Source organism: Thermobia domestica, chromosome 15 (assembly GCF_964235325.1).
Source record: "Thermobia domestica chromosome 15, izTheDome1.hap1.1, whole genome shotgun sequence".
NCBI lineage: Eukaryota > Metazoa > Arthropoda > Insecta > Zygentoma > Lepismatidae > Thermobia > Thermobia domestica.
The window spans coordinates 24,969,394-24,988,215 of NC_137468.1; the positions used below are offsets into that span (position 1 = coordinate 24,969,394).

The following is an 18,822-nucleotide window of genomic DNA, read 5'->3' on the forward strand; positions in this document are numbered from 1 at the left end:
TTGTCTAATTTTAGGGCAACTTTAAAAATGTTAATACAATTATTATTATTATTATTATTATTATTATTATTATTATTATTATTATTATTATTATTACTGAAGATTTAAGACCTCAATATTATGTCTTATTGCAATGTAAATAAGCATACTGAAGTTGTTAGGAAAAGGAAAAGGATAAGAGATACTTTGGACTGATTTGTGTCCGAAAGGAAACGAGGGGGCAGAAAGAACATGGCAGCCCCTGGACAACATTAATATCGAAACTTCGGATGCTTAAACAAAAACTAAGTAGAATTTGTCTTCATCCCGATACATAATAAGACACTTTCTTTGGATAAAAGACTTTGGATTATGTATGCGTTATATTGATATTTTAACAAAATATACATACAATAATAAAAAAAGAATAGTTTCTATTTACAAATTTTGGTTGAACGGATATATGGAATATGTTGGAAATGGCGAACGAAAATATTATTTCTAGCGGTAGGAGTAATAGTGGAAGTAGTTCGGAATAATTGCTAAAAAAACAATACCGTTTCAGACACATTTATGTTCGACACTAGGCCCTAAGCATGATCCTTATGTATTCATGAATTGTTTGTTAACCACGCTACATTCTCCTACAGAACGAGTCAAGGTTGTAGACAGACATGTGACGTCATATTGGTAGTATAATATTTCCTCTGCGAAGAAAGTCGTTGTCACTCTAACTAGTAAGACCGAAAGAAATTGAGTATTTTTTATTTTATTACACATCACAAGTATGAATATTGTAGTTTGGTAAAAATAACTTACCCCAGTGGGAATCGAACCCGGGACCCCTGCATTACAAAACGAATGCTCACGCCACTACGCTGAGACTGCTCTTCTAAGTAAGATTAAAGAAACATTCGTGTATATAGCAAATTGCACACGTTTACGATAACGACGAAACACACTGATTTCGATCATGATAAAATACTATAGTCGGGAAACTTTAAATTAGAAAACAAAAATAGACATATAAACACGTAAGGACATGAAGGAGAAACTGGTTTTAAGAGTAATTTGACCCCTTAACTGGAATATGATGCCTCAGACCATTTTCTTTTCTGATTCACCGAAAGTATGTCCGTAACTTGTCTCTATTATACTTAGTAATACTTGTTTTACAGTTATTTTTAGTAACCTTGAACGACAGGACACGAACACAGATACATCGTGGACATACAATTTCAAAGGATCACCCACCGGGAATCGAACACGGGACCGTGAGCACTGAACTATCTGAGGCGGTGATGACATGGATCAATGAACAACTTGACTCACCACCCAGCGTGACCCACTCTGACACACCACCCACCAAAACACATCGTCATCAACTCTGACACATGATCCACGGCCTCTTCTTTACTGACTAAAGAGTTTATACTTGTAATAAAATCATGTTAAATTCTAACTAATCAGAGTTTGAATTGAGTTATTTTTCAAACCAACCCACTATCAATTTCGCATATATAGAAAGTGCCACCTCCATCATAAAGAAGAATTTTAAAAGATGATATCTGACGTTCTGTTCATTTTCAATAGAGAGTTAATATACTTAATTTCAGCTCTGTAAGTTTAACGGCTTGTGAGATACTCAATTTGTTTCGCAAAAATTTGGATCCCCACTACCCCTTAAGATATTATTATAATGAAAGTGATGTGATAACATCCCACTTTGGATTAAGGCCTAACTATATACCAAAAGTCATTTCATTTGACTTTGCAATTAGGCACACATAGTTACATCCATTTTTTATATAACATATACATTATTGTGATTCAAAAATGTATTTTTTTCAGTAGTTAGCTCCTCTAAAACCTAATAGACTGTGTGTCTTGAAACAGGTACGTAGCCAGGATTTCGTGAAGGGAGGTCCGTGACATGAAATACTATGGTCATCACTCCAGAGGCTCGATCATTCTACACTATTTTAGTGGAACAAATATTGGTTCGTTTAGACAAGATTTCGTAAGGGGGGGGGGCGTGAAATGAAATTCTGAAGGACTAGGAGCTCGATTAATCTAAACTACTTTACTATCAACATATATTAGTTTGTTAGGACAATACAATGAGGATATGTTAGTAAGTATTTTAATAAACTATGAAGAAATCTCGAGTAAAATAGTAAAAAAAAGTAAGATTTTACAATATTTACCTCCTTCCTCTGGTCATTTAAATATAATAATTTTCCTTTCATTAAGACAACTATTATAAAAAGTACATACTCAATAATATATTGTAAAAATTTTACACTGTGTTCCTTTCTCTGTTGAATCAAATGTTAACAGAAATTTCTTTCCACATACATTTTTGTTTTTATTATTCCGTCAACTACTGTCTGTTCCAAATGACAGGTTAAAGAAGCAGTAGAAAATTGTTTTTTAAATAACATGTTTGATACTGCAATGATGCGATGAAGAAAAATTATCATAAAAAAATGTACAAGCTGTTACCCAAAGGCACTATGCTTTCGGAAGCTTGAAATCTCCCTGACTAGTATCAGAGATTCTGAGAATTCCGTCTTTTGTAGAAATTTCAAATTCCCTGACTTTTCCAGGATATCTCGCTCACATCGCCTCCATGTATTGCAAGTAATACAAATCTCCTCATAAGAAAGAGTAACCAAAAGCTTCTTGTATTTTTTTTTAATTTTTAACGCTGATCTTTCCTTTTCTCATTTTATTTTGTTTCATCATTCCTTATTTTTTTATTTCTAGTCTCGAAGGGGGGGGGGTCCGGTGCTTGCTTGAAAGCCAAGTAGTAGTATAAGTCCTATTGCTATTATTGCAATTACAAATATCAATATTCAAACGATGCCGACAGTTCTTTTTTCACTTAAGGATACTCATCTGAGGTAAGTAAACAGAAACAAATGAAAAAGGAAGGGTAATGGAGGCCTTGAAAGTAAAATGTAGACAAATTCACCAGTGTTCAGAAGGATATTTTCAAATCACGCTCAACCCTATTCATAGGAGCTAAATATTCGCGGTTCTGGTTAGTTATCCGTTTTCGCCACGTAGCACAAATATAGCAGAAATCCAGGCGCTGTTACTGACGGTATTCGTGGTCGAGTGTACTAAGGCAATGGGCTAGTAATTATAATTGCTTTTGGTGAAGGTTCAAACCCGGCCGAAGGAAATTTTTTTACTTTTATATTTTATTTTTTAAATTTTCATAACACTTTTTTCATTAAAATAAGATGTATAATACTAGGATCAGTATTAACAGAGGAAAATCATATTCACGAAGAAATTAAATGTCGACTAAAAGCAGGGAATTCGTGTTACTACTCGGTTCAAAATCTCTTGTCGTCGCGAATTCTATCGAGCAATCTGAAGCTTAAAATATACTAAACGATAATCATGCCTGTTCTGTATGGTTGCGAAACATGGTCGCTTACTCTGAGGGAAGAACATAGACTGGAAGTATTTGAGAACAAGATCCTGAGACGAATATTCGGACTCAAGAGGAACGGGAATGAGGAATGGCGGAAACTTCATAACGAGGAACTACAGGAACAGGAACAGAAACAGGAACGGAAACTTATACGGTTTACCCAACATTCTTAGGGTCGTCAAGTCTAGGAGGCTTAGGTGGGCGGGTCATGTAGCAAGAATGGAGAAAGTAGAAACGCTTTCAAAGTCTTGATTGGAAGACCAATCGGAAAACGACCATTAGGAACACCTAGGCTCAGATGGGAAGACAATATTGAGATGGATCTCGCAGAGATTGAAATACAAAGTAGAAACTGGATGCAGTTAGCTAAGGATAGAAGTCAGTGGAGAGCTTTTGTGAACACGGCATAGAACCTCCGGGTTCCATAGACCATAGAGTTAGTTAGTTAGTTATATAATACTCAAAAAAGTGATTTACTTACGTTACGCGTGCCAAGAGTAAACAGAAATCGACACGTGTTTTTGTTTATGGGAAGAAATATTGTAAGGGTTAAAGGCGCCCCCTGAAATACTATAAAATACGCCTTAGGTAGGAAACGGCTAGTGTTAAAATAGTGAACTTTTACCAATAGATAGATGACTTAAGAGTTAGAATCAATACAGTGAGTTTCGCGTGTATCCTGCTTCAACCCTTAAAAATTCAAGTTCAAAGACTGAACATTGCTCACTCTAGCGTGGTACATACAGACAGACAAACGAGCAATTGCCACATAAACAAAAACAAGTGTCGATTTATTCTCTGTTACCTTTGATGTGCCAAATTTGAAGCAAATCGGATGGACTGGGAAACACGAATTGCCTTATTTTACATATACAATGTCTACACACAATTTCATTCGCTTTGATCCACTCCTTCCTGTAATACTACGATAATACTTACTTTTTTCGGACCAGGTCTTGGCCCCAACACTGCTTTTCCACACAAACTAAAAATACATGTTCGCTTACTTTTTGCGTATTGGCCCTACAAAAGTTTCGTTGCAATTCTCCATATCCTTTAGGCACTTCAGACGTATACTTATTAGTCCTTTGCTAATGCGTAATCAAAGGTGTGGAAGGGTTTGCGCCCCACCCAACTGTTTTTAAAAAAAATGGAAAATACGAAACACATATTCCCTCATTTTACGTATACAATATCTGTGCACAATTACATTCACTTCAGTCCACTTCTTGCCTTTAGGGCGTCAACTTTCACAATTTTTGGTGGGGGCTTTTGCACTCTAAAACAGTTGTCAGCAGAAAATGAAAAAAAGAAACAAATATTCGTTTCCTGTTTGCGTATTGGCTCTACACAAAGTTTCGTTGCAACTCTTCATAACCTTTAGGCACTTCTGACATACTGTTATTAACAAGTTTGATATTTCGTAATCTTTGCCTTTAATGTTCCACGATTATGCCTGTTAGGTTAAGGGAGACCATGATAAAAGCAAGTGAATTATGATAGACGAATTAGTGGAAGGAAAAAGTGGGAGGAAATTGGAGTGCCCCGAGAAAACCCACAAGCACGATGTTCACATCAAGCTTACTTGCCTTGGGAACGAACCAAGTATCCCACCATCAAATCAGAGTTGTAGTGGGTCAGTGGGTCAAGTGCGTCGAGTTTTCTGAGTGGGTCGTGGGTCAATAGCATGTGACTCACTGCGACCCACAATCCACCATGACCCACTCTGATCTACCGACCTACTCTACTTACTGCACTGTAGACAGTATCTTCTGAACAATATATTTTTTTTTCGCCCTCGACCCTAGCCATAGGAACTAAATACACGTTTCTGATTTTTTGCAGTTTGCGATTGTCCAAACCTTCTGGTGTATGTATTGTGTATTATAGTAATAGAAGAAAATTGTCACTTTGTTTGAATTAAAGAAGAAAATTCAAGAAGCAGCCGAGGTTAGATTAATATCATGGCAGTCAAGGTAGAACAAAACGAGCCCTGCGAGGCTCCTAATTCATTCCTGCTACTACTACTACTGCCTATATATACTGTGGATTCGTGTAGCAAAACTGCACGCGTAACGTAAGTAAATCACTTTTTTGAGTATGATTCTTCTTATTTTAATGAAAAAAGTGTTATGAAAATTTAAAAAATAAAATATAAAAAATCTTTGACCCGGGTTTCAACCTTCACCAAAAGCAATTACAATTACTAGCCCATTGCGCTAGTACACTCGAACACGTAGAAAGTATCTCTTATCCTTTCTTTTCCTCTTCCTATCAACTTCAGTATGCTTATTTACATTGCAATAGGACGTAATATTGTTTTAAATCTTCAGTAATAATAATAATAATAATAATAATAATAATAATAATAATAATAATAATAATAATAATTGTATTAACATTTTTAAAGTTGCCCTAAAATTAGACAAAACTTACAGATAAGGAGGGATTTCGGGAGTTTGTCCGGATCTCCAGGACACATCTCTGCAACTACGAAAGTTTTATACGAAAGCGTTCCACTATAGTTCCGTACGAAAGTATTCTACTGTACGTTTCAAGGAAAATAACAGCAATAAAAATAACTGAATATCACTGAACAGTACGGCAAATAATAAACTTTTATGATATGCAGAAGTAATTATAAAAGCTTTGCTACAAAAATACCTACACAGACCATAATAAATTCAATGAGCTCGAAATACAAAGTAACAAAATAGCGTATAAGATTCAGTCTAGAAGACAATTGTTATTTAAAGAATGGACATACACTATTTCGAGAATCGAGATAAAACGAGAAATGTTTACGATACTTTTCGTCTCGTCTTAACTCTCATCTCTAAAGCGAGACGATAATTTGAGTTAGCCTTGTCCCGTCTCGAATGTAAAATGTTAATTGTCGTCTCAATTTTCTTTATTGTTTTAGAAACGAGATGAGAAATTCCTCTTCTCGTGGGCAACACTAAACAAAAACGAAATATTCTTGCCAAATATCACGTTTGTGGTTGTAATGTTATGCCCTGAGTGGTGATAAGCTCCTAACTTTTAATCTTCAATGAGATAATAATAATAATAATAATAATAATAATAATAATAATAATAATAATAATAATAATTATTATTATTATTATTATTATTATTATTTCCAAAGATTTGATAGGTCAAGTATTGAAACATCCGAGTATTCAAATATCTGAAGATAATAGAACATGTGTCATCGCTGATCAGTCACCACCGAAAATTCTAAAGTAAAAGAAAAATGTACTGGTCGTTCCTGGGTCCGAGTCCATTACCTTCAGATTACCGAGCGCCTTGACCACTGAACCACAATTACTTCACAGTCTTTAGTTCGTTTAGATTCGTCTTTAGTTTGTTTACGAGTATAATATATGCGTTGTATTTCATTCTGAGTTTTGTATTTTGTTTTTAAAAAATCTGAAATATTAATAATTTAGTGAATACAGTGATATAATGCCCTCCGAGTTCTCAATTACATATTCCTGTGTTTTGAATTTGGCTATTAACAAGCTACTGTTTTGAGCGAACAGAAAAGGCTCTTTATTTAATCACGCCCAAATCAGTAACGCTTTAGGTGAGTGGTTAGCATTGTGGTTTTCTAAATCGGTGATCGGAGTTCGAGTCTCCCCCTTGCCCTGCTGAGCTCCAGTTGGATGCTGGTAAATGAAAGATAATCTCCAGTGTAGAAATTCAGTGATGATATAATGCTGAAAATAAAGGAAGGAAAATGAATGGAGAAAACTAGTTACAGAGTTAATTCTGTTAATGGTTCTATATTTGATATTAACCGTTAATTTCGTGCATTTTTTTTAAAATTGTTGTTTATTGACACTATATTCTCCTCCATTTTCCTTGTCTCTCAATATGTAAATTTTCACAAATATTATTCAAATCAAGATATTTACAACCTAAGGGGAAATACGCTTAATACAAATAGGTTCTCCAACTCGTTTGTGTGTTATCGAATTTTGCATTTTTAATATTTACAAATAAATTACCTCATACCAATATTTAGCAGTTTTAAAAGTTTTTTTTAACGAATAATGAAATCGGACAATTTCTTCTTTCGAACTTACATTACGTATCAATCAGTGCTGCTGGAACCTAAGAGCTCAGGCGCTGTTAAGACACCCAAAATTTTCATTGGAGGCTGCGCTCTTCTCCTGATTGGTCGACCCAAATTTTAATTGATTTGCAGATAGGACTACTGTTAATAGTCTCAAAACTCAGCGCAAGGCTTTGTGTTTAGTTAAAAGAATAACCTACTACATATACATAGATATACATATACCGCGTAATCTATCCGTATATTATTTGGTAACGCATATATGTATAGTCATTTTAAGTAAGTTAACTTGTTTATATAAACCCTCACTTGAGTTAATTATAAGATTATTTAAGTCCCGTTACTGTTATCTTCTCATCAGCGCCTCTGAGGTCCGTATATATTTTTTCTGGTATTGTGCTGTTTACTGTGAGTACAAGTATCCAGACTCTCTTTTTTTGTCATTTCGTCAGGCAGTGTTTCGCTCCAGTTCTGCACAAAAATACTCTACGATTTGTGCTTTTAACGGGTGGGGGCAACTTCACACTGCTGTGCTAGCTACTACCAGGCGTAATTAATCTTGGAGCGGGTGTTAGTTGGGTTGCCTAAGTCACGGACTTTGTACATCAAGAATTTCTGTGGCCCACTGTACACGTGGTGGGAGGTCAAGAAGATAAAAACAAAGTACATTACTAATTTTTTGCTGAAATCTTAAGGAAGGCTCCATTTTGCATATTACATTAGTTTATGCTCCCTAGTTCGAAAGAAAACCAGTGATAGGTAAGGACAATTAAATGTTGCTAATGTGAAAATACGAGGGGTGATCAGAAAGTCAGGTTACAAAGCCTGCAGTGAAACGTGTATATATTATATCATACAACTAATACAACTAACAAATAGTACATACATTAGGTTATTTTTCGACGTAGTCTCCATATCAGTTGAGGCACATATTACATCGTGGAATGAGTTTGAAGATTCCTTCTAGCTAAAAATCCTGCCCTTGCGTATTCAGTCACGTTATCACTAAGTTATTCACCTCCTCGTCTGAAGCGAAGCGACGGTTTCCTAGGTGTTCTAAATACGGGAACAGAGGAAAGTCGCTTGGATCGACGTCCGAGCTGTAGGGAGGGTGATGGATTATGTTCCAGCGAAACTGCGTCAACAGCATGGTGATCCTCTGGGCTTTTCATCGGTGACGTTTTCTCCACCAGTCGCAAACTTTCAACACCATTCTGCGACATGCTGGCGGAACATTATTCTTTCTGTAAACCTCTACCAGCTACCGGTGAATTTCATCCATAGTCACATGTTTCGTCCACAGAAATCGAGTAACTGGGCAGACTTCTTTTCCAAACGAGTCGCCATTTTTGTTTACCTACAACTAGCGCCATAGTTGGCGGGTGGCTGAAACTGCACAGTTGCCAACTCCATGTATTAAAATTACCACACACTCATTCCTCCATAACAGAAAAAAAAATCCAGAAATATCGGTTGAGATGCAGTGAACGCGTTGACCACTTATTGTTACCTCATTTGCCAATCCATTCGTTATAATTGCCATTGAAGAAGTCTAACACAATGTAACAAAATTTAGATCCGTATAAATAATTTCGCACAACGTATTTGTCACGAACCATATTTGTTTAGTGAATTATCTACTGCTACTTTACTGCTATTGAATAACTGCTAGTATCAAGCGACTTACTACCCACCCTGTGTTTTCTGCTGGGTGTTGTTAATGTTGTGCGTGCTATGAAGATCTGGACGTTATTGACACGAAATATATGGTTTATCAAAGTACTCAATAGAAACTATATATATAGTAAACATTAAAAATATATATATATACCTCCACAAGCATCTAGAATGAATTGCTTACGCGTGGGTTTGGCTTCGATTCTCTGTAAATGATTGAGCCCGTAAGGTAGCTGGATCAAATGAGTCCAATGAAAAGGGGAGTCGTCAAGCTACGCAAGTACACCCTCCATTCCAAAAGAAACCGAACGTTTTAAAAAAAACAAAAAAGCAATGTACATTTTGGAACAAATCATTTTTTTAATCAATGTATTCCCCTTATGCATCGATACACATATTTGCACGCTCCAACAAGTTGTCAAACGACTTCTCCATGTCCTTTATTGGAATGGTCTTTAGGACGGCGGTCGTCGCCTTCTCAATGGCATCAATCGATGCGTGCCACTTTCCTTTCATCGCCAAATGCAGTTTCGGGAACAGATAGAAATCGCACGGAGCGAGATCTGGTGAATAGAGCGGATGATGCAACCGAATAATGTGATTTTTGACCAAAAATTCAGTTACAAGTCGCGAACGATGTGATGGTGCATTATCGTCCAAAAGAGTCCAACTGTCGATTTCGCGATATTCGGGCCGAATACGACGAATTCTTGCCAGCAAACGCTTCATGACGCCCAAGTAAAACTCTCCAGTGACTGTCTGGCCGGGCTGAACAAATTCTTTGTGGATAATTCCTTTTGAATCGTAAAAACAAATCAGCATCACCTTAACTTTTGACTTCACCAAGCGACTTTTTTGGGGTGTTCCTTCATCCGGCGCTCTCCATTCAGCACTTTGCCGCTTTGTTTCGGGCTCATATTCAAAACACCACGTCTCGTCACCAGTTACAATCGATTTCAAGAAGTTTCGATCCTGCCGAGCACTTTTAACGATGTCTTTGCAATGCGCAATTCGATCAACTTTTGGTCTTCGGTGAGTTTGTGTGGTACAAACCGCGAATTAACCTTCTTAAGGCCCAAAACTTCGGTCAAAATGCGGTATGCGGTTGTTTGAGGAATGCCTAATTCCATTTCAATAACTTTCACCGACGATTTTTTGTTATGTTTGATGAATTCACGCACTTTTTCGATGTTTTCTTCCGATAATCCGGTTCTGGGACGGCCTGATCTTTCGTCATCATCCAGCGTCTCTCTACCCGATTTGAATCGCCTGAACCACTCGTAAACTTGCGTACGGGATAGATACTCATCACCATATGCATTTTGTAGCATTTGATGCGTTTCACTAAAAGTTTTACCCAGTTTAACACAAAACTCAATTGCAGCTCGTTGTTTGAAATTCATTTTCCGACCGATGTACACAACACACTGACAGTTGAAACGCAATAACTTTGTTGCCGTGCATCCAAATGTCATGACATTTATACCAGTTGTCAATGAAGGACTACGCCATCTACCGGTAAAATATTACAACAGATGGCACTAGTGGTACTATTTGTTTTCAAAAGTTCGGTTTCTTTTGGAATGGAGGGTGTATATAGGTTCTAATCGGGACTAACTGGATAACTAGGCGTAGGAGAGTCTTGTGGGTTTGACTCCGCTTCAGTTTCCAGTTTTGTTACCAAGCCAACATTTTCCCAGTGATTTAATACCTCTTGATAACCGTAATTGAAATTAAGCATAGAAAGAGCCTTCATTCAGTTTGTAAATATCCTGGTATTCATACTCTCATCCTGATTTTAACGCATAGCTTCCTCGAAAATTATACTAAATCTTGTTTTGGATTGGGTATCTTTTTATTATAAGAGCTGTAATGGTGTAATAGCTGATACATGAAGGAATAATAAACACTTTTGACCAGAGTAAATATACTTATTTATTAAAAACTAAACTAGTCGTGGTAGTAGACACTGTAGTTTAGTTTTTAATAAATAAGTGTATTTGCTCTGGTCAGAAGTGTTTATTATTCCTTTAGTGAGTTCTAGAGTCGTGATGGATAGAGTTGCAAGCTAATACATCTGCCTAGGAACTAGGCGGTTCGGGTTCGATCCTGGTCGGAGTGGGATTTTTTTTCGTTCCAGTGTGGCGTAGGGAGTGTGCCAGCCACCGTAAAATGAATTCCTGGAGAAACCTGAGGGATAAAATCGGCCAGAGTGTGGGGCTAAAGTAAAAGTTTGGAGCCTCTTCCCAGCTTCTGGGTCTATGGCCTGTTTTGAAGACGGGGCACAGTTTACTTTTGAACTTTTACTATAGCTATCAACAAAATACTATGATATATATATTCGCTGTAGTTGAGAAAATTGTCATTGAGTCAGTCACGTCGTTACTATATGACAAATTTCTCAGAAATCCATTACAGGTCTTGCTTTGTTTTACTGTTACTTTATAAATTCATCGTCATAACAACGAAAATTAATACTATTGTTTTTTCGCTTGATTGTCCTCCTGTAAACGACACGAGCCGCTGATTGGGAACGTTTCTGGTATGATATTCAGTTACCTGTAGTTGTTGATTGTAACTTGCACCATTAATGCTTATTTTAGCAGCAGATATTTTTCAAATCATCATGGCTACTACGCCATTGCAAGCACTTGCCAGACCATGATCCATGTAGGAGCCTACCAGAAGGGTGGGATACGGGGTTCAGTGGTAGAGCGCTTACCTCTGGTGTCTGGAGTTCTTAGTTGAATCTCCAGCCAAGTAAGTTTGTGGTGGACAACATCGTGTTCGTGAGTATCCTCTGGGTGCTCCTGTTTCCTTCTGCATTCTCATTCCACAAATTCTTCCATCATCCACAAGGGTCTCTATCGGTCACGAAATCAGAAAACGGTCATGAAAGTCATTAGAAATTAACGAAATTCAGATTTTGCGTCACGATTTATTTCACCTGTACAAATATAAATACAGATTGGAAAATTTTGTACTATAAAACGTCAAAATTCACCACCAAAAATGTCTATGGAATTACGAAATTTTATGACTTGGTAAAGAAAAGGTCACGAAAAAGTCACGAAATTTCATTTTGGAATTCTAATCATCCTCTCCCTTAACTTCACAAGGGATAAACGTGGCACGTTAAACTGAAAGATTTCATTTCATTACATAGAAGCTTCCATGCAACATGGTCTCCAGTTAACCTTCGTCTTCACGTTGAAATTTTGTTTTAGTCTCGGCCATCGATTGTTGTTATTTTCGTCTCTCTCTCTCTCTCTCCTTTTCTCTTTCTACCATATCTTCGAGCACGTTCCTCATGATGCTATTCCTTCTCAGCCAATGTCCCAACCAGTTTCTCTTTTTATAATTACACATAAAATGCTCCTATTATTGCTAACATTTTCTCATTCGTTTTAGATTCGACCCAACTAATTCTCTCCATTAGTCTTCACACCTACATTTTCAAATCCTCCATTCTTTTTCATCTCTTCTGCGTAATGTCGATGTTTCTACCCCGTACAGTACAACAGTCTCAACGAAATATGTAATGAGTCTTTTTCTTAACTTATTCAAAGACTCTTAAATTAACTTTTCTTCCTAAATGCATTTTCGTCATTTCTATCATTTTTATTTCACGTTCGCACTTCATCTCATTACTAATAATACTACCTAGGTACTTAAAACTAGTCACTTGTTCTATTCTTTCAGAGCTGTTTTCGACATTCTTAAATTCTATTCTGTTCGTGAATTTGCAGCCAACTATGACATACATACAATACATATGTATAAATAAGTATAGATTTCTGAAACTACTCTTGTATTTGTCGCGAATATTTTGTATAGAGTGGTTACATTCTTACTTCCAAAGTTATTTTTTTAACCCTAGTTTCCACTACACCTAATTATGTAAATTTATTCATGTCCTTTATTTGTATTATTACTTGGAATGTTTAATTGCATTCCGATTACTGCTATTAATAGTTAGTTGAATTAAAATTTCTGACTAATGAACTTGAAGTAATCATGAATAAGTAGTGAAATGTGATGGCTACTGTCTTATTAAGAGAACTCATCTTTCTGATAAAAATGCGTCGTCTTAAAACCAAGTTATTAATTTTGTTCATAATGCAAAAAAGGAGAACGAAAGTTATTTATAGAACGGAATAATCAGTGCATTGGATTCATTGAGCTTCCCGTAGCAGGCTGTGTGTTGAACACGGAAGCAAGGTTCTTGCGGAGAAAACCGAGAGCAGAAAGGATAGGCGGCGGTATTTTGCTGCCCCATTCCACTTATGTGTGAGGGACTAGTGTGACGTCAGACCCCCGGGCCTTGTGATGGGCAGGAGGTTGGGGGGAGGGGAAGGAGTAAGGGAGATATATCGATTTCGTTCCAACACAGATCGAGACTTGTAGAATGGTTCAGGTGCCAACCTTTCAGTTTTGTAGAAAAAAAAATAGATATCAGTTAACTATATAATAGTTTCGGTTTGGTATGTATATTTGATGATTCGCAATAATTATGACAGATTTGAAATGTTAGTTCTCATAACCAGAAACTATTGAAATTATTACTGGACTTTTCCAGAAATTCTCATCTCAGAATGACTTGGAAATATTTGTCTTCCAGCGAGTTGTAAAAGATACGAAACAAAGAGAAGTTGAGGGAATTCACAGGTTAGGCTGAAGTTCTGGATGATTATTATTATTTTCAGCTATACGTAATTGGATCTTACTTGAGCAAAATAGACACAAAATTAAAAATAGGTAATTTTTTTTTAATTTCATAGTTGTATGCACAGTTCAGGTTCCAGCGTATATTTCCCCTAGATAGCTGTTTGTCAAACTTTCAAAACGGTTTCTGTTTGAATACAGCTTTTATACAGTTTTCAAAGTGAAAGAAAACTTTGTTCGAATAAATCAGTTTATTCCAAACTTATATATAAGTAAGTAGGAGGAATGCATTTTTGATTTCGACTATGCGGTCGTAATCATCAAAATGTGGCCACTAATTTTTCTTTAGAATGTTACATTCATACATCAGTAAGTAGGAAATTTTAACACTTTAACTTGAGATAAAAGTCCTGATGGGCTACAAGATGACTCATATTTGATTAATTTCGTCAAAGGATAAGAATACAGAACTTTTCGACGAAAGGTAGGGGGCTATTTTTTATATATTTTTCAAAAAAACAAGGCTGTATTCTTATACCATAGTATTTGTGTTTTGGGGTTTGTATCTACACTTATATTCTAAAAAGAAATTAACATTAACCATCCCCTTCAAAGCTTCCTTGACTACAGTCATGCTAGTGCATCTCATAAATTGTAATGTTACTTCGTCCGTCCGTTAACCCACACGGTAACTCTTAAACGAAAACGAATTTTTGATATTCTATTTTTTTCTTCAGCTAGAACGTTTGTTTCGCAAGCATTGTTAGAGTCAGTCCGATAACGTCTTCCGAGGTTAATTGTGACTGTCCGTATCCAATTCATGTGATCTCTTTTTACTGTCTTTACCATGGTTTATTAATAATATAATAAAATTTGAAATGAAGTATACGAACATAACGATAGCTGTAATCATGAAAGTGGTGCATATGGGGCATATACAACTTTTGAAGGGAAGGGTGGTTGTTTTTAAAATTTTCATATGACTACTGTATTTTTCTTGAAATACAAAGGTGCGTGGGTTTCCTCGGGGTTCTCCCGTTTCCTCCCACTTTCTTCATTTCACCATTTCATTCATTACTCATCATCACCGTCTCCTTTAGCCTAACCGGCATAATCGTGGGACGTAACTCTCAGAGATTTCATTTCATTTTTAAAGTACAAAGGTATTCTGACTCACTAGTATCTATCCTCATTTTGCTTGATCACACCCTGAAATCATGATCTTTTAATTTTTGATGATGGGAAGTACACTCCTCTTTTATCAATATTTTTTTTTCTAAAAGTCCTTACTCATTTTTATGAATTTGAATATTCATAAAAACAGAACAAGATATTTAAAATATTCATATGACTTATATTGCCGTGGAACATTTTGAATTGCTCCCTGATCATGGGTATTAGGAAGATCTGTTTGAAAACCAGTGACCAGTTTTCAGAATTTTCACGAGTTCAATTTGGTGGAAACTTGTAGGTCCTGTATGAAATGTATTTTCGTCCTCAAAGAAATGATAAATAATAATGGAATTTGAATACTTTCTAAAACAGGATATAATATTTTTAAAACGATGACATAATCTCAATTGCTATTTACAGCTTCACAATTGAAAGTGTCTCGTTCATGAAGGCATGCAAGTAAATGATTGATGTACCGGTAAATGAAAAGATTTTTTTTTTTAACGTCTCACGATTATGCTCTCGAGGCTAAAGTAGGCGAAAGTGGGTTACATGAAACATACTTGAAATTTTCCTCCAAAGAATGACTAGCTTGAACATTTTTCTCAAATGTTAATCGGCTTTGAAATAACAGTGATTTTTTTTTTTTTTAAATGAAATACGTTCTATAATCTCTATATACAATGTCATTATGGCATGCTGTGTCACTCACAAATGGCAGAGTGTGGGGAAACTTGAAGCATACATAGAAGTAGTGGTAAGTATGATATAGGACAAAACAGAAAGAAACACGGGATCAGAAGAACAAGAATGGCACTTATACACCGTGAGCACTGCGACTCATGTTATTCCTCCTGATATTACAAGACTTAAATGGTTCTTAACAGAGCTAGTGATCACCACGGACAGCTCTGTAACGTGCTTCCATACTGTTCACGAAGTTCGTAATACATTTTTGTGAATAAGAAGTTCCATTTCTGCCTCAGCGGTGTTTACAACTGCTGGATGGTCTTTGGTGCATTTAAACGTGTTGCAAGTCGTTTCTCCATAGCATCTAAACGTGGTCGATGGGATTCAAGTCGGGGGGACAGGCAGGCAAATCCATTCATCGAATATCCTCTCGTTCCAGGAGCTCCACCACCTGTGCTGTTCGATGCAATCGTGCATCATCAACGATAAAGAAGTTGGGGCAGATTGCACATCTGAAAAGAGAGTACATAGAGAGGAAATACAGCATCGCAATAACCGTGGGCGATGAGTGTACTTCATTCAAAAATTGGGAAGTCGGCCGTATGCATTATTATGCCTCTCTACACAGGAACACTGAACTACCAAGATGATCATGTTTGTCAGTGTTTCTGGGTTCATTGCATGTTCCCACCTCTCACCAGATTGTATGTCCAAAATCATTACTTAAACTGAATCTGCTTTCATCAGAGAAGTGAACGCGGCCCTACACGGTACCGCCAATGTACAGGTATCAAGGAGTGCAATGTAATGGCCGTTGGACAGAGACTAACCCATGCAGTCGATGTGGTTGGGCGTGTTGCAATCCTCTTAGATATGTTTGCAAGTGCATCCGCAAGGGATGCGCATGAGACAAGATTTGAGGCTATCTCGTCTCGAAAATGTGCTGTAAAAGTAATGACTCGAAAAATATATATTTCTTTATTGGAAGAATATGTCTCGACTCGAATTTTTTCAGGAAAATCCAGTCTCGTCTCTTGTGCATCCCTTACATCCTCTGTTTGACGTTGTCCCTTCTTGCCTGCTGCACAATGTAGCGGTCGTTCGCTGCTTTAGTTGGCCGTGGTCAACCACCGTCTTTCGTTCCCACACCATTGCCTGTTATTCGAAATGCTGTTCATGCACTTAAAACAATGCTCTGGGCAATACCAAACTCCTGGACGACAGATGTCGCTTGTTTCCTTCTTCCATCATTCCGACGATTATTTCTGTGTGAAGTCGCCAAATGTCTCCGGGCCATGTTGTTGAGAGTAACACCACCAAGATGCACCTTAACAGTTCTCTGACTGATACACACACTCGCTCCCTTCGTTCGACTGCTTCTGTTGAGAAAGCAGACCCATTCAGCGCTGTGGTCAGGCTATGCAACGTCTTGCTACCTGTGGGAGACCTCTGACAGCATGCTGCCGGGAGAGCCGGGTTCGATTCCCAGCGGGAACTAATGTGGTTCAGATTCCACCTTAATCAATAGGTCTACGTCTCATATAGCCTCGCTGTTGAATGGGACGTTAAATTCAACTCAACTCAATATATTGCTGGATAACCTCATTGAGCTCGAGAACCAGGCTCAAGTGACATTTGTAATATTTGTTTTAGAATTTATCTTATTTACTTCATGTGATATCTAACGACCTAAGCAGCCCTCTCTGCTAGTCGAGTGGTTAGCGCATGCATTTTAGGTGTGCGCGATTCCAAGTTCATTCCCGAGGGCGAGCATTGAACCCACTACAACGATTTGAATTTCACCTTAAACTGTAGTGTCATTGTGGCTCAGCGGTAGAGTGCTCACCTCTAATATATGGGTCCCTGGTTCGATTTTGTCCCGCATCAAGTGGACTCTGGTAAACAAAGGTTTCTCGAGATTTTCTTAATTCTCCGTTGAACATTATCATCTACTTTATCACCGCCTCCCTTATCATCGCTGCCTAATCGTGGAACGTTCAAGTAAAAAAGAAAACTAGATCCATGCCTCATTAGAAGGGGTGGCTCAGTGGTAGAGTGCTTATCTCGTGTTCGTGGGGTCCCTCTTTCGATTCCCGGTCAAGTAAGTGTGGTGGACAATATCGTGTCCGTAAGTTTTCTCGGGGTACTCCCCTTTCTTCCCACACTCTCATTACACCTATATTTCCATCATCAGTCACTGGCCTTAATCATCGTCTCCCCTAGCCTAAAAGGCATAAACATGGGACTTTAAACTGTAATATTTCATTCCAGGTCTCATACAGCCTTGGTGCTAAAATAAAACGCTAAACTTTAGTAAACAAAGTATATGATAATGATCTATTAATGTAGATGTAAATAAAGAGGAGCATATATATATATATATATATATATATATATATATATAAACCGTGATTCACTTACTCTGAGTAAACTGGTCTTCCACTCTTGCGTACTTCATCGCCTTGATAGAAACTTTTCAGTAAATTATTTTATCACTTCCTCCCCGTATCTGTAAAAATTTGCTTCGTATTTTATTGAAATTAACCTTCAAATTTTTCTGTATTATGTTCTAGGTTGTGCATTCCTCCAAATTCGTCTTGTGAAATCCTTTATACCAAATGTAGTGATAGAGCTGAGGGGGCATGAATGACAGCCGGTGGAATACTGGTGGAGGTAAGGAATATTTTATCTACTCAGGATATTTTACCGTTGATAACGTAAACAGCTTCTTAATAGAATTTGAATTGTGTGAATAATTAAGTGTCGATATGTCGTCATATAAAATTCAAAATATCTTCCTGAACGCCATATTGTTGAAAAGTCAAAATGAAATGGGAGTGAAAACTTTTGCCTAGTGTTAAAATGAAAGGGATTAACAAAATTAAAAAAGATAGTTTATTATGTTATGGTAATTCTCTTATGTGTAACATATATACAAGTCGTTCGATAAGATTTCTGCATGTGTGTAGTGGAGTATTCATGTTAAAATCTTCTTGTAACTTTTAAACTAATAAATAAAAGACGCTGAAATTTTGAAAAATGTAAATAGCTAGAGTAGAAAATCATTTGAAATACTCTGCAAAACCACCAGCTTAACAATCTTACCAAT

The 18,822-nt window shown here is 36.9% G+C and overlaps 1 protein-coding gene across 5 annotated transcripts in view; it reads left to right on the forward strand.

Annotated features, from left to right (window-relative positions):
• The window catches only part of Tlk (Tousled-like kinase), a 221,741-nt gene that overhangs the window by 33,683 nt on the left and 169,236 nt on the right, over window positions 1-18,822 (forward strand). For all 5 annotated transcript variants that reach the window (XM_081741436.1, XM_081741437.1, XM_081741441.1 and 2 more), the window contains exon 2: window positions 18,287-18,386. In XM_081741436.1, coding sequence (XP_081597562.1) covers window positions 18,356-18,386 — 31 coding nt within the window. In that variant the 5' untranslated portion in view covers window positions 18,287-18,355. The remainder of the gene's footprint in view (window positions 1-18,286; window positions 18,387-18,822) is intronic.